At 52.9% G+C, this 23,810-nt stretch overlaps 1 protein-coding gene across 3 annotated transcripts in view; it reads left to right on the top strand.

Annotated features, from left to right (window-relative positions):
• Positions 1 to 8,417: 8,417 nt before the first annotated feature.
• The window catches only part of NAA60 (N-alpha-acetyltransferase 60, NatF catalytic subunit), a 27,229-nt gene continuing 11,836 nt past the window's right edge, over positions 8,418 to 23,810 (top strand). For 2 of the 3 annotated variants that reach the window (XM_047780703.1, XM_047780702.1), the window contains exons 1-5: positions 8,418 to 8,609; positions 17,992 to 18,107; positions 21,071 to 21,200; positions 22,292 to 22,388; positions 23,092 to 23,326. In XM_047780703.1, coding sequence (XP_047636659.1) covers positions 17,998 to 18,107; positions 21,071 to 21,200; positions 22,292 to 22,388; positions 23,092 to 23,326 — 572 coding nt within the window. In that variant the 5' untranslated portion in view covers positions 8,418 to 8,609; positions 17,992 to 17,997. Of the gene's footprint in view, positions 8,610 to 17,015; positions 17,142 to 17,991; positions 18,108 to 21,070; positions 21,201 to 22,291; positions 22,389 to 23,091; positions 23,327 to 23,810 lie in introns of all 3 variants that reach the window. The other variant, XM_047780705.1, reaches the window with a different exon arrangement.

The raw sequence follows: 23,810 nt of genomic DNA, 5'->3' as shown, positions 1-23,810 counted from the left end.
TCCAAATCTTAGGTCCGGCCGGGGCGCGGGACCTAGTCTTGGCTGGAGCGGTCGGCTGTGTGTTGGGCGGACTGCGGGACCGTGGAATGTAAAGAGGTGTCTTCTGCTTGGGAATAGTTCAGGTCGGCGTAGGCCGCTTTGTTAGTCTCCGACCCAGTGTATTTTGGCTGCTTTGTGCTGGGCGACTGCAGCCTAACGGAGCCAGGTGAGGCTCAGAGCCACAGCGGACCTCAAGCGGTAGTAGAGCCACTGGAGTGCAGCTCAGGACGTTGTGTATCTCCTTAATGACCTCACATTCGACCTGCACCGTTACCAAATATTTTCAACTTCATTGCACTGGCCGCCCTGGTGTAGGGATTTGGAATTAGAAAAGTGAGCTTCTGGCTCTTGGTCCCTGAGACCTTGAGTCCCCTGGTTCCCACCTTTACTTAAGACAAATGTCTCTGTGTCTTGTTTTATGTTAACTTTTTCCCTTAAGTTTCACAGCACCCATTCTTCAGCACCATCCTGCTGAGCTGGTCTAGGCAAAAATTCTTCCAAATTATAAAGAGTTGTGAAAATAAAAAAAAAATAATAATAATAAAAATAAAAAAAGAAAAGTGAGCTTCTTCCCCAGCCCTGCTGTCAATGGCCAGTACACAGCTTTGCTTTCCTCAGGTGCAAAGAGCTCAGAATGCCTCTTTTCAGAGGGTACTTTTAATGAAGTTGTCAGTTTACAGAGGTGTTTGTTTGAAAAAACAAAAATGATAGTTACTTTAATAGAAAATTCTGAATAAGTCTCAGTATATTTCTTATTCTAGTGCCAGGCATGTTCCTGTACTTAAAAGGTTACTCCAGGAATGGTTGAATGGTTATTGAAACAGTATCCTCAGAGGTGACAAAATAAGTAGTGGGATTTGGTGGAATATCAGATTGGATAGTTTCAGCTGCAAGTAACAGAAAACCCAACAAAATGTTCAAAGGTAGGGCAGTTACAGGTTGGTTAATTCAATGATTTGGTTACCATCATGGTCCCAATACTTACGTATTTCTCCCCTGCCGTCCTTAGCATGTTGGGGAAGGCGGCAGTGGAATCCCCATAATACGTGCAGACAAGCATTGTGTCATGTACCAATCCTAGAGCAATCATTATCAAGAGGAAAAAACACTACCTACTGTAATTGGTTTGGGTCCATCATGGTTTCCCTCCAGGGGCCCCACTCTCCTGACTATTTACCTGCACAAAATCAGGGCTCTGTTGGAAAAGAAAAGGAAGTAGAATAGATAGGTAATTAACGGTATCTGCCACAAGTGACATTGTGACAGCTAGAGCTAGGCCTTGTGGGAGTGGATCACAAAAGAGATATCTGGGGAGTTCCCGTTGTGGCTCAGTGGTTAATGAATCTGACTAGGAACCATAAGGTTGCAGGTTCGATCCCTGGCCTTGCTCAGTGGGTTAAGGATCTGGCATTGCCGTGATCTGTGGTGTAGGTTGCAGACGCGGCTCGGATCCCGCATTGCTGTGGCTCTGGTGTAGGCTGGTGGCTACAGCTCCGATTAGGCCCCTAGCCTGGGAACCTCCATATGCCGCAGGAGCAGCCCAAGAAATGGCAAAAAGACCAAAAAAAAAAAAAAAGATATCTAGAGGTCCCAGAAGGACAGAAAAAGATGCTCTGGGAGTTCCCTTTGTGGCTCTGTGGGTTAAAACCCAATTAGTGTTGGAGTTCCCATTGTGGCGCAGTGGTTAACGAATCCGACTAGGAACCATGAGGCTGCAGGTTCAATCCCTGGCCTTGCTCAGTGGATTAAGGATCCGGCGTTGCTGTGAGCTGTGGTGTAGGTTGCAGACATGGCTTGGATCCCATGTTGCTGTGGCTGTGGCGTAGGCCAGTGTCTACGGCTCCGATTAGACCCCTAGCCTGGGAATCTCCATATGCTGAGGGAGCGGTCCTAGAAAAGGCAAAAAGACCAAAACAAAACCAAACAAAACCCTATTAGTGTCCATGAATAAGCAGGTTTGATCCCTGGCCTTGCTCAGTGAGTTAAGGATCCAGCATTGCCACACATTGTGGGCGTAGGTCGCAGATGTGGCTTGGCTCTGGTGTTGCTGTGGCTGTGGTGTAGGCCCACAGCTGCAGCTCCCATTTGCCCCTAACTCAGGAACTTGCATATGCTGCAAATGTTGCTCTAAAAAGCCAAAAAAAAAAAAAAAAAAAGGAACGAAAAGGTGCTGAAAGTAAAGGTGGAAGGACAAACTTTCCTGAAGGCTAGACCAACACCAAGGCTAAATGTTGAAGAAGCGCTAACAGCGTGATACAAGTCACCATGCAGTCACATTGCTGCTCAAGTAGTCACCCTTCCCGGCTTCCTTTGTACTTAATTTTATGCTAGTCTTATATCAGGGATGTCTCATTTAAGTTTGATTGTTGTCCCTTCCTTTGAATTCTGTTCTCATTATTACAGGTAGATAAACACAGTTTCCCATGACCAGAAATTACACTTGTGGTATTAACTCGATGGATAACCAGGAAGTTATCTCTGAAACAGGAGAGAAAACAAAATCTTCCCTACACCTCTGAATACCAAAACTAAATGAGTAGATCAAGAAGGAAGCTTGAACACTTGATCTGGCTAAAAGGAAAGAGATGAGATACAAAATCTGATAGACCAAGATCGAAAGATTAAGACTGAATTATCTGCCTAATTTGATTTTTTTTTAACCAGAGATGGTTGACCGTATATTCATTAGATGTTCAAGTGACAGATTTTTTTTTTTGCTTTTTTTTTTAGGTCTGCACTCGTGGCATATGGAGGTTCCCAGGCTAGGGGTCAAACCAGAGCTACAGCTGCCAGCTTAACCACAGCCACAGCAATGCCAGATCCGAGCCATGTCTGTGACCTACACCATAGCTCATGGCAGCACTGGATCCTTAACCCACTGAACGAAGCCAGGGATTGAACCCACAACCTCATGATTCCTAGTCGGATTTGTTTATACTGTACCACATAGGAACTCCAAAGTGACAGATTTTAATCACCCAAACTGAAAAATTCTTCTGCCACAACCTTTTGACGTTTCCTTTCTTTCTTTCTTCTTTTTTTTTTTTTTTTGTCTTTTTGCCATTTCTTGGGCTGCTCCTGTGGCATATGGAGGTTCCCAGGCTAGGGGTCGAATCGGAGCTAGAGCCACAGAAATGCAGGATGAAATGCAGGATCCGAGCTGCATCTGCGACCTACACCACAGCTCACGGCAATGCTGGATCCTTAACCCACTGAGCAAGGCCAGGGATCAAACCTGCAACCTCATGGTTTCTAGTCAGATTCGTTAACCATTGAGCCACTACGGGAACTCCTTGACAAGTTTCTTCATTTCAGCCTTTTTTTTTTTTTTGTCTTTTTGTTATTTCTTTGGGCCGCTCCCTCGGCATATGGAGGTTCCCAGGCTAGGGGTCGAATCGGAGCTGCAGCCACCGGCCTAAGCCAGAGCCACAGCAACGCAGGATCCGAGCCACGTCTGCGACCTACACCACAGCTCACGGCAATGCCAGATCGTTAACCCACCGAGCAAGGGCAGGGACCGAACCTGCAACCTCATGGTTCCTAGTCGGATTTGTTAACCACTGCGCCAGGACGGGAACTCCCATTTCAGCCTTTAATTAACACATGAATCATCATCGTCTGAGGGAGTCCATTGCGGCTCAGCGGGTTCCAAACCTGACTCATATCCATGAGGGTGCTGGTTCAATCCCTGGCCTTGCTCAGTGGGTTAAGGGTCCAGTATTGCCAGAAGCTGTGGTGCAGGCCAGCAGCTGCGGCTCTGATTCCACCCCCCTAGCCTGGAAACTTCCACATCCTGCAGGGGCAGCCCTAAAAAAACAAAAAGAAAAAAGTGATCAAACTCCTGAAGAAATACCCATTGAGAGAGTGAGATTTTTTTCACTTGGGTTGCTGAGAGGTAAAGGACGGTAACACCCCATGCTGGTCAGAATGTTTGGGACAAGAGCCTTCTCACTCTTGGTGTGAGAATAAACTAGTAAAACCTTCCTGGCAGGCAATGTGGCGTTTGTTCTCAAACTGAAAATGTAGTCCATTGAAAAGAACTTAACCAACATTCTCAGAATTCTTCCTTAACAATATCACCCGAAACGTGTGTGGGTTTCTGTATAAGGTTTTCCGTTACAATACTGCTTACATCCTGAATGTCTGGGTATGGGTGGGAAAACCTGACTCCCAGCCCCTGCTATCCCCCTGCCCCAACCCCAGTCATCTATGACAGAGCAGTGAGTAGGACCCTAGGTGGCAGAAGAGGGCAGTACCTGACTTTGTTCTCTAAGGGCCAGAGCCCGGGGACCAGAGAGAGAGGTGGAAATTAATATGCTTCATCTCTCCTTAATTTCTGGAGAGATCTTCACCTTGGAATCAGTGGAGCTGCGGAGAAGGTTAATTCTTATGTGTCACGGTGCACGCGTGTCACCTCCATAATGAGCAGAGTCGCCAGGCCAGGGCTCTGGAGGTGCAGAGCCTGCCCACGTAGATAGCAGCCTGCTGCTCTCCCTGGCCCAAGAGCCCGATTCTCACCCTGTCGCTGAGGCCTCTGAGGGCTCTGCAGCTCAGGAGGCAGGAGTTGAGGGTTTCCCTCCAAGGGCTCCACAGAGAACTGCTTCTTCTTGGCAGCCTGGAATGTGGGTGAGGACACAGCTGCTGGCGCTCCCCACTGTTCACACCTCCAGGTATCTCTTTGCTTGAGCCATGGCCAGAGGGTAAAGACAGTCATGAGTAGGCAAGGGACAAATAATAATACGCTCTAATAATAATAGAGGGAGGAGGAGCAGGCAGAACTCTCAAAAGAGGCAACTGTTGATGGAATAGAACTTATGGAAGAGACAGATGAGAGTTCTACCCAAATACAATGGCTGGAGATTGTTATAGCAAACTTTTCTGGACCCAAAAGGCTTGTTCTGTTATTTTATGTTTGGCCGCACCCACTGTACGGGGAAGTTCCTGGGCCAGGGCTCAAACCCAAGCCACAGCAGCCACCTGAGCCTGGCACAGTGTCAACTGGATCCTTAAACCGCTGAGCCACAAGAGGACTCCTGCTTTTCAGTTCATGTTCAGTAGAGACGTTGGTCAAGCCAGTGGTCTGGCAGAGCAGATGGAAGAACTATGTCAAAACACGCCAAAAAGAGAGAAAAAGAGACCAGGCAGGCAAACACGGAGGGCCGGTCAGTGTTGACTCAGTGCAGCTTAGACCATTCCTGAGCCAATTCCTGGGGTCAGAGGGTGTCCCTTCCCACTTGCTTATTTGAGCCAAGAGAGGATGGGCTGGCTGGCCTTAAATGGTTAGATCAGAGTGGGGACCATTCGGGGGGTGGGTCAGTACCACCCACATGGTGGCATAGGGTGGAATTTTTTTTAAAAGGACAACTCCCTTGAATATCCCTTGTAGTAACACAGGGTACCTGACCATAGTACCTATCCTGTATTCCTGAGGATAAATGAGATCCCGTGTAAGACACTTCACACAGTGCCTGGCTCATAGAAGCCCTGGGGATATGGTTATTTTCTCATTTGTGTCTAGAAAGTTTGAATGGATATAGATGCCCTCAGTTTTGACAATGCATCTTATTAGTGCTCTACATAGAACCCTGGAAACAACAGAGTGTCATTGCTCTGCCATCACTTTCATCAAACTTTAATGTGCTGAAGAATCACCTCAGCAAATTCTTTTTTTTTTTTTTTGTCTTTTTGCCTTCTCTGGGGCCGCTTCTCATGGCACATGGAGGTTCCCAGGCTAGGGGTCTAATCTGAGCTGTAGCTGCCCGCCTACTCCAGAGCCACAGCAACGCAGGATCTGAGCCGCATCTGTGACCTACACCACAGCTCATGGCAACGCCGGATTCTTAACCCACTGAGCAAAGGCAGGGATCGAACCCACAACCTCATGGTTCCTAGTGGGGTTCGTTAACCGCTGCGCCACGACGGGAACTCCTTGGCAAATTCTAATTCCTTCTCTTTAGGCCTGAGATTTTTCTTTTTCTTTTTTTCTTTTTAGGGCTGCACTTGTGCCCAATGGAAGTTCTCAGGCCAGGGGTTGATTCGGAGCTGCAGCTGCTGGCCTAGACCACAGCCACAGCAACACCAGATCTGAGCGTTGTCTGAAACCTACACTGCAGCTTTCAGCAACACTGGATCCTTAGCCCAGTAATGGAGGCCAGGGATCAAATGTGCATCCTCATGAACGCTCTGTCGGGTTCTGTGAGGTTCTTTATTTTATTTTATTTTTTGAAGTTCTTTATTTTAAACGTGCTCCCAGGTGATGCTGATGCTGCTGGACAACAAAACCACCCTGAGTAGCAAGGACCTGGGAAGGGCTTTGGCTTCCTGTGTGATCAAAGGGGCTCGAAGGGGCTTCCATGTATGGGAACATAATGGACGGTGAGAGACAGGATGGGGAAAGTAAGCACTTTTCTTCTTTTAAAATCTCCTATTTTGGAGTTCCTACCATGGTGCAGTGGGTTAAGAATCTGACTGCAGTGGCTCAGGTCACTACAGAGGTGTGGGCCAGAGGTTCTGGCCCAGTGCAGTAGGTTAAAGGAGCTGTGGCTCCTTAGGTCACAGCTGTGGCTAGGATTCAATTCCTGGCCTGGGAACTTCCATTTTTATTTTTTCTTTTCTTTTCTTTTTTTTGTCTTTTTATGGCCACATTGTCAGCCTATGGAAATTTCTGGGCTAGGGGTCGAGTTGGAGCTGGAGCTGCCACCCTATGCCATAACCACAGCCACATGGGATCCAAACCATGTCTTCCACCCACACACACCACAGCTTATGGCAACACCGGATCCTTAACCCACTGAGTGAGGCCAGGAATGGAACCCTCAGCCTCACAGACACTAGTGGGGTTTGTTTCCACTGAGCACAATGGGAATTCCCTGTCTCACTCTTGATTGTTCCAGCCCTTATATATATTTTTTGCAATTTAACAGTGACACACGGAATATCATTGCATAGAGTGCATGGAATGCTCTGAATGGACCCAGACACGTTTACCACAGCATCTTTGCTTTCAATAGCTTGTTTGTAATACTTAAAACTGTAATAACAGGTTGTAAGTGGTATTATATTTTCATTTTGCCCATAATTTTTCAGCCTTTAAAAAAAAAATAGGCGCTTACAGAAACTGTCACAAAAGGGAAATATATTGCTTTACACAAATCAAGACTCCACCAGCCACTAACATCACATTAGGTAGACAATAGAACATCCTTGTTGGAGTTCCCGTCGTGGTGCAGTGGTTAACGAATCTGACTAGGAACCATGAGGTTGCAGGTTCACTCCCTGCCCTTGCTCAGTGGGTTAAGGATCCGGTGTTGCCGTGAGCTGTGGTGTAGGTTGCAGACGCGGCTCGGATCCCGCGTTGCTGTGGCCCTGGTGTAGGCCCGCAGCTACAGCTCCAATTAGACCCCTAGCCTGGGAACCTCCATATGCCACAAGAGCGGCCCAAGAAAGGACAAAAAAGAATATCCTTGTTTTTTATATCCTCTTGTTATATGACTCCTGATCTATTTAAATCAATACCTCTAACGTTTCTCATCTCTTTGGGTACCTTTTCCTTGTCGAAATATTAAAGAACATGCATTTGACATAAGAGTGTGATTTTAGGCCGTTTTAATCTGTGCTAACGTTTATTCTCTTGAATGTGATTTAAATCTTTTTCGGGTTCATCATTTTAACCTTCCGATTCCATCCTTTGGTTGTGTTACCTCTGTAAGTTATTTAAGGCGAAGAATAAATGTCTCCTTTAGAGTTAACATCAGATTTTGCTCACCATGGATCCCTTAGTAACAAAATGTGAGTTAGGTCTTGTGAGGTGGAAACCACCCCCCCCGCCCCGCGCCCCGGCCAACTTGAGGGCAACTGACCCCCGCCCTTGTACTCAGCAACTGCCCGAAACTGCCTTTCTGCGGAGGCAGGACTCCGGCTGCCGGTCGACGTCTGGCGCTGGGCTGGGGGGTCACCCTTTCAGGATCGGCCGCGGGACGACGCTCCTCGGCTCGACACCCCACCAGGCGCTGCGGACGGAAAAGCTCAAGACCCAAACCACACGCGGGCCGTGCTGGGGAAGTGGAGGGCTGTCAGCCTCTGGGTCTGCGCGAGGGACGCTCAGCTGAGCCAGAAGAACCCGAGCCGGCCGGGCTACCAAGCGAGCCGCGCCCCGGCGTCCACGCCCTCCATGCTCGGGGCGGTTCAGGGTGCGGCCCGCCGTCTTTGCCCCTCCGCCGGCTCTCGGAGCCTCACCAGCCTCAAGTCGCGTCCCCAGCCCCAATGCCTGGGTCCCCGCCTTTCCGGTGTCCCGGTTCCCGCGAGGCCTGCCCTCTCCTAAGATGGCGGCGGCGTCGTCGCGAGGGGCGCGCCCCCACGTGGGCACCGGTGGCCAATGGGGTTCCGGCCTGCGCCGCCGGCCGGGCGCGGGAGGCGGAAGTGCCTCGGGCCGCCGCCTCCGTCCCGACTGCGGCCCCTGCCGGTTACATAACTCGTTGTGGGGTCCGTGCGGCCCCACTTCCTGGCTCCCTGTGAACCGAGGATGCGCTGAACCGCGCAACGCCGTCCGCTGCCGCCGGCTCCCGCCCGAAGTGAGTTCCCCTGGCCTTCGACCTGCGGTGGGGCGCCGGGCCCGGCTGGGGACAGGGGTCGTGGCGGGCCGGGGAGCAGCTCTGGCCCAGAGCGGGAGCGCAGTTTGGGGGGCCTGCCGGGGGTGCAGGAGGCCCGAGGCGGTCCCGACGGGGTGCAGGACGGCCAGTTCATTCGAGGGAGGCCGGGGCGCGGCCCACGCCAGCCAGAGCCTCGACCTATCCGCGAGGTTTCAGGGCGGCCGCGGAGCTCGCGCTGCCTGGGGTGAGGATGGGGCCGTGGCCCCGGGGGGGCGGAAAAGCGCGGTTCCTCCTCTTTTGCCTGGGGCCCCTCGATGACAGGCCCCAGGACTAATTAATGGGGTAGTTTGGAACCGGAGGGCAGCCTGCCCCTTAATGCCCGCCGCGTCTTGTGGGAGGTTCAGGGCCCCTCCTGGTCACGGTTCAGCGATTTGCCGCCGCCTCGCTTGGCCCTTCCTCTGCTTTGTACTTGTTGCACGGATTGTGGTTATTTGCCGACTTGTTTATCCTCCTGCGAAGTCCTGAAAGCCTGGGGCTCTTCCTTGGTCGTCTCCGCGTCCTACCCCTTCAGCTGTCCCTTTTGGTTAAGACGAATCAGTTCCTTACGTTTTTGGTGGTTTCCAGGCTGGCAGTGCAGACCCCTACACCGACTCTGACCTCCTCTGCCCAGTCGGGCCCTGGAATAGAGTCTGTAGCTTCTGTGGTTTGTTCCCCTGGGAAGATTTTCAGAGAGGCCTTGAGCCTTCCCTAAACCCCTGCTAGCCAATATCTGTGTGCCCAGCGGGAGCCCAGGGCTTGGAGCTGAGGCAGGAGTTATTCTGGGTAAACATGGACATGGGTTACTTCGTTAATCTGTTTTTACTTGCCAGATCCTTGCTAAACCATTTTGTTACTCATTTGTCCTGAAGGAAAAGGATAACAGCCCCGCAGGATAGTTGCCTGTGGCACCTAGAGTGGTTGTTAATCAGAGAGCATTGCTGCTTGCAGATGCGAACACCGAAGACAGAAAACTTCTGGTTAATGCTTAACTGACTGAATCCGGGAAGTGACTGGACTCCGGGTCGTCTGTAGAAATACCATGGTTCTGTGTAGTATTGTAATGGACAGATAAGTGTTAGAAGATCAGCATTAGATGTAACAGACAGGTTAAGTATTAGAAGTTCTTTGGCCAGCAGTACTGACTTGCGAGGTGGGGAGAAGGGGTGTCTCGAACAATTGAATTGAGAGAGGCTGGAGCAAAACTAACACTCTCTCTAGTAAAGAGCTCTGAATTGCTTTCAGCTCAGAGAAGAAGGGGTTAAAGACGGGAGGGAACGCAAGAGTGGCTGAAATTTAAGTCCCAGTCACCTTAGCACGTGGCCAAGTTGGTCATGACAGCGCACACAGGTCTTTATCTCCCCGCTTCTAGGATTTTCCACCTGTCACATTGGCTCTTAGAGAAAGCAGTGTGCAGGAGTTCCTTCTCTGTTGCGCCATAGCTTATTGGTGTTCCATCTCCCTGAGCCAGCAGACACGCCGAGTTTCCAAGAAGGTGGTTAAACGACGACAGAGTGAAGGCATGGTGTGGTGTTAACCGGCCAGAATAAAAAGCACAGATGCTTTTCTTTAAAAGATCTGTGCGTATCCTATCTTTAGCCTCTCCCTGTTGTAACTTACAGTGACTTTGTCACCAGGTTTATTTTAACCACACCCACTCTCAGACTTCAGATAAGACTTGTTGAAGTTGCTTGGCAACAACATGCCTCTGCTGGGATAGAAGAAAATTCCTGGATGTTAGATTTGAGAAATAGAAGATGCTTACACTGTGATTAAGAAGGGCGAGCCTGTCATTGCTGATCAGGTTCTCTGCCCCGCACACGTCCCAGGCTCAGTGTACCTGCTAGCGGCAGTTAATGTCTTCTGGCAGCCTGAGGTGTGTTTAGACCAGGCAGACACCGCATCCTTACCTGGCCCCAGCCACAGGGCATTCAGTGTAGAGAAGAATCCTCAGGGCTCTGAGTTGAGAGCAGTGCATATCTTTGCTGAAATAGCCCAGAGGTCTCTCCTGGTTGGTTGGTGACCGAACTCCCACCTGGAAAGGCAGTGTCTTCTCTGAAACGGTGGTGGCTCCTCCATCTCTCCATCTTCCAGCATCTTCTCCCTGATGCCTCTTTCTGGAAGGAATCCTCACGGCTTTTCCATCTCAGTTCCTTATTCGCAGAAAGCAATATTGGGGTGTAGACCCTGCACCGAAGCTGGTCCTGCTTCTGTCCACGTGCTGTGCTTTCCAGTAAAACCCTGATTTGCAAAATGATACCAGAACTCCTGGGTCCCTTTCTGGCTCAGTTCAAGTGTTGAATTTCATTCCTCAGATATTTGTAAGTGTCTTCGATACCTCGGAGGTCAGGCCTCCTTCCCTGAATATCATTGTTTTTAGCCTGAGCCCCGTCAGGAGCCGGCGGGCAGGCCAGGGCAGGGTTATCAGCAGCCCAGACATCTTACACAGCGGGTCAGACAGAGGCCTCCGTGTTTGCAAGCCCGGTGAGCATGCACGTGGCAGGTTAACCTCCGAGCCGTAAGGGGTTTGCTTAGTGCTTGTGCTGTGGTTGGAGAGGAGTCTGAACAGGGAGCCAGGGCTTTCTGCAGGAAAGTGGTTCGGGGTCCTCCTCGACCGTTGAACCAGTGCCCCCTCGAGGGCCCCCTGGCGGAGGCTGGCAGACACGGGACCGTCCCCCCAGGTCCCGCGGCACGGAGTGTGGATGGTCAGGTAGAGGGGGAGTAGCTGCACGTGATGGCCACTGCCTTCCCGTCCCGTCCCCCGTCGGTGCCTCAGCTGCCCAGGCCGGGCAGTACGGGCGACAAGATTTTACGGTCTCTCCAGGTCGTAAGTAGAATAGTAGCACATTTTGCCCCAGGATAGACTCTCTTAGTGCCAGCATTAAGCCCCACACCCCTGGAAGAGCACCGCATTTGGCCCCGATGCCAGAAGTCAGGGTTCTAACACGCATTCCTAGCTGTACTGAAGCAAAGGGCAGCTGGTTGTAAAAGGGGACACAGAACAAATGCTTGTTCCTTTTGCTTCCGCAGGAAGAACAGAGAAACATCTTTTGTTATCTTTAAAAGGCCGCATTAAAACAAGAAATTCTTCCAGTTCTGTCTTTTGTTGGATAGTTACTGTTATTAAAAAAAGCAAATTGTGTTTCTCCTTTTTGTTTCTTGCGTTCCTGAACTAGGACAGCAAAATATCTGGGTAGCAAAGTCGTGAAATCTGAAGCCACCTTGAAAATAACTGGGAAGAAAGCAATTTAATTTTATAAAATAATCTTTGAGTAATTGTCCCTTAGCTACTGAAAATAATTCTTTTTTGCATGTTTTTTGTTTTGCCTTTTAGGGCTGAACCGGTGGCGTATGGAGGTTCCCAGGCCAGGGGTCAAATCGGACCTGCAGCTGCCAGCCTGCACCACAGCCACCCCAACTCGAGATCCAAGCCATGTGTGCAACCTACAGCATAGCTCACGGCAACACCAGATCCCTAACTCACTGAGCGAGGCCAGGGATTGAACCCACATCCTCGTGGATACTAGTCAGATTCATTTCCGCTGTGCCAGGAACTCCAAGCCAATGAGGTTATTTTAATGTTTTAATGTAAAAAAAAAAAGTGTTTAATTTTCACATACCACTGTCGTTTTTTTTTTTTTTTTCTTCTGATAATAAAAACAGCCCAATTGTGTTGGTGTTTTTTGTTTTGTTTTGTTTTGTTTTAAGAACTCACAGTGGGTTAAGGATCTGGCTTTGTCACTGCAGCAACTTGGGTCACTCCACTCCTGTGGTGAGGGTTTAATCCTTGGCTTGGGAACTTTCACATGCTGTAAGCACAGCAAAAAAAAAAAAAAAGAAAGGAAAGAATTTTAAAAATAAAATTTAAAAAAGCTCAAGTGGTCCAGAAGTGAGTGGTGTAGAACACAGACAGCTGCTTTAATTCCAGAGGCAAAGGCTGACAGGAGGTTGAATCATGTTTTAAAAATAATTTTTGTTATAAAAAATTAGCCTCGTGATCAAGCGTTAACTTATACCCAATTTGACCCACTTTCACTTTTAATATGTATTTGATTCTGAAGGATTTTAATTGTGAGCCCAGAGAAGCAGAGATTAAAAAAACATAACACAACAAAACCTAGCAGAGTGAGGTGGAAAAGCGGAGCTGGAGGCCTGGTTTGCCGAAGGCGTAGCAGAGAGGCAGTTTCTGAAACTTGATTCCCCATCTCGGTATCTTTCCCTTTAAACGCAGCCAGCCCGTCCTGTCCTTTTCCCCCCGCGGCCCCAGGCCTCGCCAACGGCACTCGCAGCCTCCACGTTCTCTGCGGAAGATCCTCGTCTCGCTGGGTATCAGTCAAGGATGTGCCTTTAAAACATATATTTTACTACGTTAAAATACACACAGCCACCACGACCACTCCCCGGGCTTGTCTTTACAGGTGGTTTTGTTGTTGTTTTCTTTGCTTTTATTTATTTATTTTTATTTTTTCCTTTTTACGGCTGCACCTGTGGCACAGGGACGTTCCCAGGGTTAGGGATGAATTGGAGCTGCAGCTGTCAGCCTACACCACAGCCACACCAACGCCGGATCCTTAACCCCCTGAGCAAGGCCAAGGATTGAACATGCCTCCTCACCCAGACACCAGGCCCTTAATCCACTGAGCCGCAACAGGAACTCCTGTTTGTTTTATCTTCACGCCCAACTGGTTGACCCAGTCCCTCCGTCTGATCTGGAAGTTAACATTCTGCGCAGCCCCGTCCCAGCTTGACCAAGGTCCCACAATAGGTACTCCCTGGTGGCTCAACAGGTTAAGGGTCTGGCGTCATTGCTGTAGCTCTGGTTGCTACTGTGGTGCAGGTCCCTGGCCCAGAAACATCTAACTTCTGCATGCCAAGGGCGCAGCAAAAAAAAAAAGAAAGGGAAAAGAAATGCTAGCTTAAAAAACTATGGGGGAGTTTCCGTGAGGTTGCGGGTTTGATCCCTGGCCTCCCTCAGTGGGTAAAGGATCTGGCGTTGCCGTGAGCTGTGGTGTAGACCGGCGGCTATTGCTCCTATGAGACCCCAGCCTGGGAACCTCCATTTGCTGCAGGTGCGGCCCTAAAAAAAGCCCCCCCCCCCAAAAAAAAAGCCACAGGGGGCAGGAGTGGGATGGACTGGGAGTTTGGGGTTAGTAGAAGCAAACTATTCCATTATATTTAGAACGGATACTACTGCGCAGCACAGGGAACTGTATCTAGTCTCCTGGGATAGACCATGATAGAAGATAATATAAAAAAGAGAGTCTGCGTGTGTGTGTGTGTATAACTGAGTCACTTTGCTGTGCAGCAGAAATGGCCACAGCATTGTAATTCAAATATATCTTCATTAAAAAGCCATCCTAAAAAAAAAAACCAAAAAAACAAAAAAATGGAGTTCCCGTCGTGGCGCAGTGGTTAACGAATCCGACTAGGAACCATGAGGTTGCGGGTTCGGTCCCTGCCCTTGCTCAGTGGGTTAAGGATCTGGCGTTGCTGTGAGCTGTGGTGTAGGTCGCAGACGCGGCTCGGATCCTGCGTTGCTGTGGCTCTGGTGTAGGCCAGAGGCTACAGCTCCGATTCGACCCCTAGCCTGGGAACCTCCATATGCTGCAGGAGCGGCCCAAGACATAGCAAAAAGACGAAAAAATAAATAAATAAAAATAAAAATAAAAAGCCATCCTGTCGCTGAGGCTTCCCCAGCCGTCCGTCCTGTCGCTGCTTGGAGCTCTGAGCACCCTTCAACCCAGAGCACACCTGCTGTTGGTTGAGAAGACAGCAGGCACAGCCTGTGGGACACCTGGAACTCTCCAAGGGTGTGGAGGGTGGGCCGTCCTGTCCCCCCTGTTTCTCAGGCTGGCTGGAGCCGGTCAGACCCCAGACAAACCCCCTGGAGCCTGTTTTCCAGGAAAGAGGGTGATGCAGAGTTTCCTGGCACAGGTCAGGCATTGGAGTGGAAAGCTGATTTGAGCTTTATCCGGTGGTTTGTGGTTTGTGCCGACTTCCCAGATGGGTTGAATCTGAGGGTGATCTGTCCTTTCTCGAAATTGCCGAAGGGAGTGCCTCCATGAAAACCAGTAGACCATGCAGATGCACTTGGTGATGAGATGGCTTTCTTTGGTCACTTTTTTTTTTTTTTTAAGGCTAACATTCCTTTTGTTGTTGTGGTTGCTGTGCTGGGGTGTAGTGGGTCTATAGCGTTGTGTTAGCTTTAGGTTTACAGCATTTTGAATTGGTTACACATACACATGTATCTATGCTTTTTCCCCCGCCTAGGTTATTACAGAACATTGAGTAGACCTCGATGTTAGGTTTCTTTCTTTCTTTCTTTTTTTGGTCTTTTAGGGCAGCACCCACGGCATATAGAGGTTCCCAGGCTAGGGGTTGAATCAGAGCTGCAGCTGCCTGCCTATACCACAGCCACAGCAATGCAGGATCCGAACCACATCTGCAACCTACACTGCAGCTGACAGCAATGCCAGATCCTTAACCCACTGAGCAAGGCCAGGAGTGGAACCCGCATCGTCATGGATACTGGTCGGGTTCGTTTCTGCTGTGCCACGATGGGAACTCCTGGGCTCTCCCCTATGTGGGGACGTGCCAGGAAGGTGAGTCTTCGTAGTGACAGGTGCGCCGTGCTGCGCCTCCTCCTGCTCTTAGAACCACCCAGTCACCTTCTGTGGAGCAGCGTCTTTACCTGGAGTGACTGGGCAGCCGCGTCCTAGCCAGTGGCTGCCGGGATGTATTTTGGACAGAGATGACTCATAGAACTCAGGAGTTGGCACTTCTGGTCGACCAGTCCATTTCCCAAGAGGTGGCCGGCACGAGGTCCCTGAGGTCACACCCAGCAGAATGCCCTGGGCACCATTGGGGCAGGGGGTGGGGGCGGTGGGGGAGTGAGGGGGTGGCCCTGTGGTTTAAAGAGGTGGAGCCAGGTGGCGTCTTGGCTATGGAAGGTTCAGAGGCAACACAGGGAGGTCACATCAGCCAAGCCTGGGAGTATTTTTGGTGGTTTGGGTTGGTAGTTTGTCTTCAGTTTTTGTTTGAAGCTGAGAACTCAGCAGCTGCGGCCTGGTGCCTGGTCCCGCCCTCTGAAAACAGGGTTGCGGACGGCGTCTCTGCCCTGCTCAGCGCTCAGAGGTTCCTTTGAGCGACAAGTCTTCTCAAGCGGGGCTCCTGCCAAGGATGCCCCTCTTTTCAGTATGCAGGGTGGACACTTCTGCTGCTTCCTGACCTGGCACCTGTCCCAGGAGGGGCCCTGCCCAGCAGACACCACACGGGCAGTGCCCAGTGCACAGGCACTGGCTCATAGCACAGGGGAGGAAGAGGGAGCAGGCCCCCCTCGGTTCGGCTCTCAGGCCCTGCTGTGCAGAGGGATGTATCAGGGTGGTGTGGTCCCCACCCCTCAGGGTCTGACATGAGCCAGAAAGACGCTCCATGTGGCCCCACAGCCACAGGGTTCCTGCACAACCTCCTCCCACGCCTCTGACTCCCGGTCCACCCCACGTCAGCTTCAGGGTCACCAGAGTCACAGGTTTTCAGCCCCATGGACCTGGCCTTTGAAGTCCCCACCCCAACGAGGTCTCCTCAGGCCAGCTGGTGCCGTGAAGGGGAAGCCGGACAGTGGTGGACCTGCTGGCCCTCGAAGGAGGCCTTCTTGCTGGGCAGAGCATGAGGGGGTCGTGTCCAGGGCTCTGAGGCCGAGCAGCTGCTCTGCTGGCCCAGAGGTCAAGCCTCGAGGTGGATTTCAGCCCCGGCACATGGCTTTCCTGGGGACCCCCATGGAGGTGGCCGTGTCTCACAGGCACCAGGTGGAAGCAGGTCAGGGCAGCAGGAGGCACTGCACGTGGGCTCCCTTTGGCCTTTGGGCATTGCCTAGACTCTCACGGTATCCACGCACAGCCCGGCGGTTTCCAGAGTCCGTTGAGGTCAGTCCAGCGCCCCCCAACCCCGATGCTGATGACGGAAGATTTCCGTTATGGGGAGAAATCGAATGTGTGGATGCTAAGCTCCTATTGTATATCAACCCGCCACTTAGATCCAACACCGACAGCATTTTGTCACATTGGCTTCCTAAGTAGTTAAAGAGTTTTGGAGCTGTTTACTTTTGGGCCTCACGATGCTTCACTCCCAAGTCTTTCAGCAGCGTGTCTCATAAGACTCTGCATCAGCGCTGCATCCTCCACCACGGTTTCCTAATCGTCTCGTAATCACGTCCTCATTATTGTCCAGCCCATCTCCACGTTCCTCCAAAGCGGTATTTGACTTTTAATTTCTTCCCGTCAGCGTTTGCGCGTTGTATTTGGTTGTAGGTCGCCTTGTCTCTTATGGTCTGTTTTTGTTTTTGTTTTTTTTAAGTGACATTGACTTTTCGAAGAGGCCAGGCCGCTTGTCTTGCAGAATGCCACCCATTCTGTATTGGTCCAATGTCATGGTGCCCTTGAAACTTAGACCATGTGCCGTGTGTTACCTGGAGTCGTGAAGGTGGGCGCGGAGGTGCGATGGCTTCAGGCCCAGCATTTTAGGCCCACATCCCGAGGCTTTGTGTGTTTTGCATGCCCTGGGAGGCTGGCCTCCGTCCCCAGGGGCCGTGCGACTGTGGGATCTCGAGGTTGAAGGGTTAGGCTCTTCCTTGGTGACCGCTAAGTTCCAGGGGGGGAGGCAGGAACTTTGTCAGAGCCCAGCACGTGGTCTCCCGCCCGCCTTCGGCTGAAGGAAGGGGTTGCTCTGTTCGCAGCCTGGGTTGAATGGTGTTCCCTGAGTACTGGCAACTTGTGACCCTGACTTGAACTTTGAGGGCCTCTTTTTCTGTGCACGGGTCTGCATCTGCTGGGCAGGGGAGGGGGACTGGCCCACCCAGCAAGTGCCATTTCCCCTGGAAATGGGGAAATCTGGCAGGTGCACCGGCCCCCTGCCCAGGTTGCCCTGAACAGCGAGAGGCCCGGGGCTGCTTCCCCGGTGGACAAACAGCGGCTGTGAGGGAGACGGGAGGCCCCCGGGAGGAGCCGGCTGGGGCGGGCGCTCGGGGCAGAGGGGGCAAACCCAACCCGGGGCGGGCTGCTGTTTGTGGGGCTCCGGGGCATCCGGTGAGAGCGGCGAGGGGACTTTGGGTCCCCATCCTGCCAGGCCACGGGGGCGGGGGGGAGGGCGAGTGCGGGGCCTGGCGCAGGGGCTGTTGCGTGGTCACTGAGGGGACCTCCGTCCGTGGGCGCGGTGCTAGCCTTCCCCCTGCCTGCCGCGCCCTCACAGGCTAGGAGGCGGCGGGGATGGCGGCTGGGCTGGCCGGGGGCCGGGGGGCGGGGGGGGGGGCTGACGCCTCCCTGCCTCCCTGCAGGTGTGGATGACAGAGGTGGTGCCGTCGAGCGCCCTCAGCGAGGTCAGCCTGCGCCTCCTCTGCCACGATGACATAGACACCGTGAAGCACCTGTGCGGCGACTGGTTCCCCATCGAGTGAGTCCAGCGGCCCCGCTGTCCGCAGCTGAGGATTGGGGGGTGGGGTGGCCCGGGGTGCCCACAGATCCGTGGGTGCCCAACTGGACGACATGTGTGAAGGCGGGGGCCCCAGAGGTGGTGGCCCAGGGCGACCTTGCCTGTTGGGACCCCAGGCCCCGCTCACTGATCCCCCTCTGGCTCTCGGCACCTCACCGTGTGCCTCAAGAGAAGAGTCCCTGAAAGGGCTTTGCTGAGAAGTTTTTTTTGGGGGGGGGAGTGGGCTGTGCCCATGGCGTGTGCTCGTTCCCAGGCCAGGGATCAAACTCCTAGCAGCAGCAGCCTGAGCCATAGCAGTAACAACACCAGATCTTTAACCTGCTGAGCTGCAAGGGAACTCCCTGAGCCTCTTCATTTGCAGAGATGCTCCACGCAGTGCTGCTCATGACGTTCAGAAAATTGAGGGGCCATGTAAACGTCCTAACAGAAGGGGTTGGTTACCCACCTCGGGGCATGTGTGTGCAAAATAACTGTGTTATTCAGCTGCCGGGGCCAGCTCAGCAGGATGGGGCTGAAGAACAGGTGCTGTGGAACTTAAGGAAAAATAGTTAACATAAAACAAGACACAGAGACATTTATCTTAAGTAGAGGTGGGAGCCGGGGGACTCAAGGTCTCAGGGACCAAGAGCAGAGGACTCAAGGTCTCAGGGACCAAGAGCGCCGCCTCAAGAAACCACACTGCTTTTATTGTGCTCTTTAGATGAGATCAAGTGAGGAGTGGCTATGGGTGGAGGATACAGGGTTTGTTTACTATTATACAAGTTCTTTTACTATTTAAAAAGCCACTTAGGTGGTAAAGGGTTAAGCTCTTACTCTGATCTCTAGGCACATAACAGTTCTTAAGCCTAAGTCACTTATGCCTTTAGGTCTTTGTTCTTAAGCTTAAGTCATTTACCAGCACTGTGACTGTTTTTCAAAGCAGGAAGATGGGATAAAGTAAGACAAGAAGATGGGATAAAGTAAAGAAGGACAAGATGGAATTTTCAAGGAAACATGTCTTGCGACATTCAGCCAGGAAAAAAGTCTGTTCTCGAGGTCTGTTTGTCTATAGGGAGAGGGTTTTTTTGGAGATAGCAAGGAAAACGGACTAGAGCACAGTATGCACTGCCCTGTGCCTTTGTTTCAAGACTCGAGGGAGAAGCTTAGAGGGATCCTCACCGCGTGTTATCGGTAGTTTGCGTAGGTACGTGATTAGCTTCTACAACTTTATCTGTTTTGTTTGTCCTACATTTTTCTGTAATACACACACAGAGCTTTTATAATGTGGAAAAATTTTGCTTTTTAGGGCTGCACCCTCGGCACATGGTGGTTCCCAGGCTGGGGGTTGAATTGAAGCTGCAGCCGCCGGCCTACGCCACAACCACAGCAATGCTGGGTCCCAGGCGCATCTGCAACCTACACCACAGCTCCTGGCAACGCCGGATCCCAGACCTACTGAGCGAGGCCAGGGATCAAACCCACGTCTTCATGGGTACTTGTCAGATTCGTTTCTGCTGCGCCAGTGCATGCTCCCTGTTTTGTTTTGGCCATGCCTGCCGCATATGGAAATTCCCAGGGCAGGAATTAAACCCGCGCCGCAGTCATGACAACAGTGGATCCTTGACCCACTGTGCCACCAGGGAACTCCAAACAGTATAAACTTTTAAAAATTAAAAATAAACCAGATCCTCCTGATCATCCCATTTCCATGAGGCGTAGCCGAGACTTGTTTAACCCACTGCCCGCAGGAAGGGAGGGAGGAGGGGTGCCCTTTATGTCCCTGATGGGAGTGATTTGTCGAAGCCTCTGGGGATACGACCCAGCAGTGGCTTTCATAGCTTAGAAAGTAAACGTTGGGAGTTCCCGCTGTGGCTCAGCAGGTTAAGAACCTGACATAGTGTCGGGAGGATGCAGGTTCCGTCCCTGGCCTTGCTCGGTGGGTTAAGGATCCAGTGTGGCTGTGGTGCAGGCCAGCAGCTGCAGCTCTGATTCAGCTCCCAGCCCGGGAACCTCCATATGCCGCAGATGTGGCTGTGAGAAGAAAGAAAGAAAGAGTGTCGACTGAGCAGTTCCACCGCTGCAGACTGATCCAGTAGATCTTTATGAACTGCATGCTGCCGAGGGTGACCTGGGGCAGGCAGGTTCTCTGTGCCTCCCGGGTGCCTGGCCCGCCTGGCCTGCCTGCCTCTCCTTCAGCCTCCTGCGCCTGAGGCCTGAGGCTCCAAAAGCCAGTGGAGAGAACCGCGGTTCGTTGGGCATGTCGTGGATGCCCTGCTCCTGGCTGTCACACAGCCCATCGCTCCTGGGTCAGGAGGTGGGAGGGTGCTGAGGACCAGGAGAGGAGCCTGAGTGCGGCTTAGGTTCTGCGGCACCTGCCCGTGGCTGGGTGGTGACACAGAGCAGAGCGCCTCTCTGCTCTGTGGCCGCCGGCGTCCGAGCCCTTCCTCTGGCTCTTGGTGTTGAGAAAGGCCTCTCAGGCTGATCCGTTGTGTCCGTTCAGAAACAGGCCCTCACCCCCCCCCCCCCGACAGTCTCCTTGGCTGTGGCTGCACCTGCCTTTTCACCACGTGTCATCATTCTGTTCCCCCAGAGGGCCCGTGGTGAGCATCCCTGGGGGCCCTGAACCCACCTTGCCCTTGAAGGCCTGTCCCCGACACTCAGGTGCCACTCTGCAGTGAACTTGGCTCTCCCACCACCACTTCCCCTCTCATCTCTGTGTCTCGCAAGATCATTTTCCCCACCATCCCCAGTCCCGTTTGGACAGAGAACTGCTCGAAGAAGATGACACTCTGTGAATCGTGCACTTTTGAGTGATGGGCAGACCGCACATCAGTGCGGCGTGGTGGCCAGAGCAGCCTAGGGTCCCCCGTGGGTCCACCCTGTGAGGCATAGCAGGGGTTGGACGTGACCGGGGGCGGGTTGACCTGCATTTGTCTCCTCCTCAGGTACCCAGACTCATGGTATCGTGACATCACCTCCAACAAGAAGTTCTTTTCCCTCGCCGCAACCTACAGGGGCGCCATCGTGGGGATGATTGTAGCTGAGATAAAAAGTAGGACCAAGATACACAAGGAGGTAGGCGCGTGTGGCAGTGATGCGGTAGTCGCCACCTCTAGATGGCCCTGCGGGGTCTCAAGATGGGATCATACCACCTGCTCCGTGGCACTTTCGTTTGGGAGCCCAGATGGCATGTGACTCACCCAGTTGGTTTCTGTCTGTGTCGTGATGACGGTCACATGTGCACTGACTTAACCACGGGCAGTTTTGAAATAGGGAGGTGCTGAGTGACGCACTGAAAACCTGCAGCGTTGTCAGGACTGCAGCTCTTGCTGTGGCGCAGCGGGATCGGTGGCGTCTCAGGAGCACTGGGACGCAGGTTCAATCTTAGCCTGGCACAGTGGGTTAAGGGTCTGGCATTGCTGCAGCTGTGACATAGGTCAAAACCGTGGCTCAGATCTGATCCCCGGCTTGGAACTCCATATGCCACGGGGCAACCAAAAAAGAGAAAAACCAACCAAAGAGAAGTTGTCAGGACTGAGAAGACACCTGTTCCTTGTCCTGGTGGCAGCATTATAGAAACTGCTGATGCTTCTGTGGCACCTTGAGGGGAATGCCAGGCTTCAGTTAGAGGCTGTGAAAATGAAGATACAAGTTCCTTTTCACCCAGCTTCATAGCCCCTCCAAGCCCTACCTGAGAACCCGTGAGGGCCCTTGGGCCCTGGGTTAGCAAATCCTGCTCTCAATGTAAAAGGTGAGGCCACAGCCGCAGCCGTGTTGTGCCACGTGGTTGACACACGTGGGTCAGGGTTCTGCTTGGTCCTTTGGGTCATCTTAGCCACCGACCTCCACGTGGGTGTTTACTCCAAGGAGGGGGAGCCCACCGTTAGCTGGAAGCTGCCTGTTGGCCTTGAGGCTGTTTCTTCAAAAGTGCCAGAAGGACGTGTGTGCCTCTTAGACACCCGCCTGCTCCAGCCTACCTGTTTTGCCATCATCAGATTTCAGGAAAGTTGGGCGGGCATGAGAATGAGTCCCCGTTGTCCTCTGCTCTGTTCCCTCCCACCCCCGTGTCCCCAGGTGTCATGGCCAGGAGGTCTGCGCGTGAGCTGGGCTCTGTTCCGGGACCGCAGTTTCCACGGCTGACCTGCCTCTTCTTCCTTCCTCTCTAGGACGGAGATATTCTAGCCTCCAGCTTCTCTGTTGACACACAGGTTGCTTACATCCTAAGCCTGGGCGTCGTGAAGGAATTCAGAAAGCACGGCATAGGTAGGGGGCAGAGCTCAGACGCCACGCCCGCAGCATCCTGCCACCTCCCGAGTCCTGACAGACGGGCCTCGGTCTCCTCCCCCACCCGCATCCCTCTGTCTAGGGTCAGACCTTCCTCCTTCCTCCCCGCCCAGCACGTCTCCCGGCCCCTTCCCCCCCACCCCGGCCTTCAACCCAGCCGTCCCACCCACCGCCAGGCCTTTCGGCCTCGGCCTCGTGCCCACACCCGCTCCGATCACGTTCATGCCAGCTCCGTAAGGCCCCCAGCAGGGACCGGGCACCTCTTAGCAAGCCTCTCGCCACACACAGCTTTTGTCTGGCTCCGGGGCATGTGTGACGAAGGGTAGAAAACCTCCTTGAAGAAACGGCCCCAGCCGCCCTTCAGCAGAGCCCCCGTGCTTGCCCTCCTGCAGGGGCCCATCCCGCTCGGCCACACGGCCAGAGCGGCCACATGGTGGCTCAGTTTTCACTGGCAGCCTGGGCCTGTCCTGTCACGTTTTCCAGGTTCAGGTTAACGCTTCGGGTTGTCTAAAGGTCACGGAGTCTCCGCTGCGGGCGCAGCCCCGGGGAGAGAGCGCGCAGGTCCGCACGGGGGAGCTTGGTCTTGGATCCTGTGGCCGAGGGCTCTGTGGGGACCTGTCGTCTCCCGTCCGCCCCCCGCCTCCTCCCCTCCGCTGCCCTGCACCTCTCTGTCCCCCCGCAGGTTCCCTATTACTTGAGAGTTTAAAGGATCACATATCGACCACGGCCCAGGACCACTGCAAAGCCATCTACCTGCACGTCCTCACCACCAACAACACGGCCATAAACTTCTATGAAAACCGAGACTTCAAGCAGCATCACTACCTCCCCTACTACTACTCCATCCGCGGCGTCCTCAAGGACGGCTTCACCTACGTCCTCTACATCAATGGTGGCCACCCGCCCTGGACTGTCTTATATCCTTGCTTCCTTGGCGCAAGGCGCCGGGGCCTCCTTGCGGGGTCGGGGCGGCCGGGGCAGGAGCGGTGCGGGGACCTGGCCCCGGCTCATCTGTGTGCAGACGTGGGGAAAGCTGCGCCCTCGGGCCCTTGAGCCTGGTCTGAGGGCAGGGTTGTCCACCTCCGGGCCCAGGGTCTACCCGTCTGTCTGTCCAGGACTGACGGAGCGCCCCCGTCCCAGCTGCAGGGGGGAAGTGACAGTGAACAGACAGGCAAAGACCTCCGCTCGGGTGCTGGCAGGGGAGAGGAGGAGCAGGGGCGGTGAAAGGGGTCGTTGCTGCTTTTGAGCACGTGGGTTCAAACCTCTTAACCGGATGCGTGACCCAAAGGTGTGGCCCTGCCCTGCCCCTTCTCTTTAACTCTCTGCGGCCCTCAACAGGTGCAGGCAGGAGACTCCCGGAGACTCAGAGGGTGTGGCCCCCCGGGTGCTCTGTCTACGAGA

The sequence above is a fragment of the Phacochoerus africanus genome, chromosome 5 (genome assembly GCF_016906955.1).
Source record: "Phacochoerus africanus isolate WHEZ1 chromosome 5, ROS_Pafr_v1, whole genome shotgun sequence".
NCBI classification, from domain to species: Eukaryota; Metazoa; Chordata; class Mammalia; order Artiodactyla; family Suidae; genus Phacochoerus; species Phacochoerus africanus.
The sequence above is the reverse complement of the archived record's forward strand: the minus strand, read 5'-3'. Positions and strand labels throughout refer to the sequence as shown.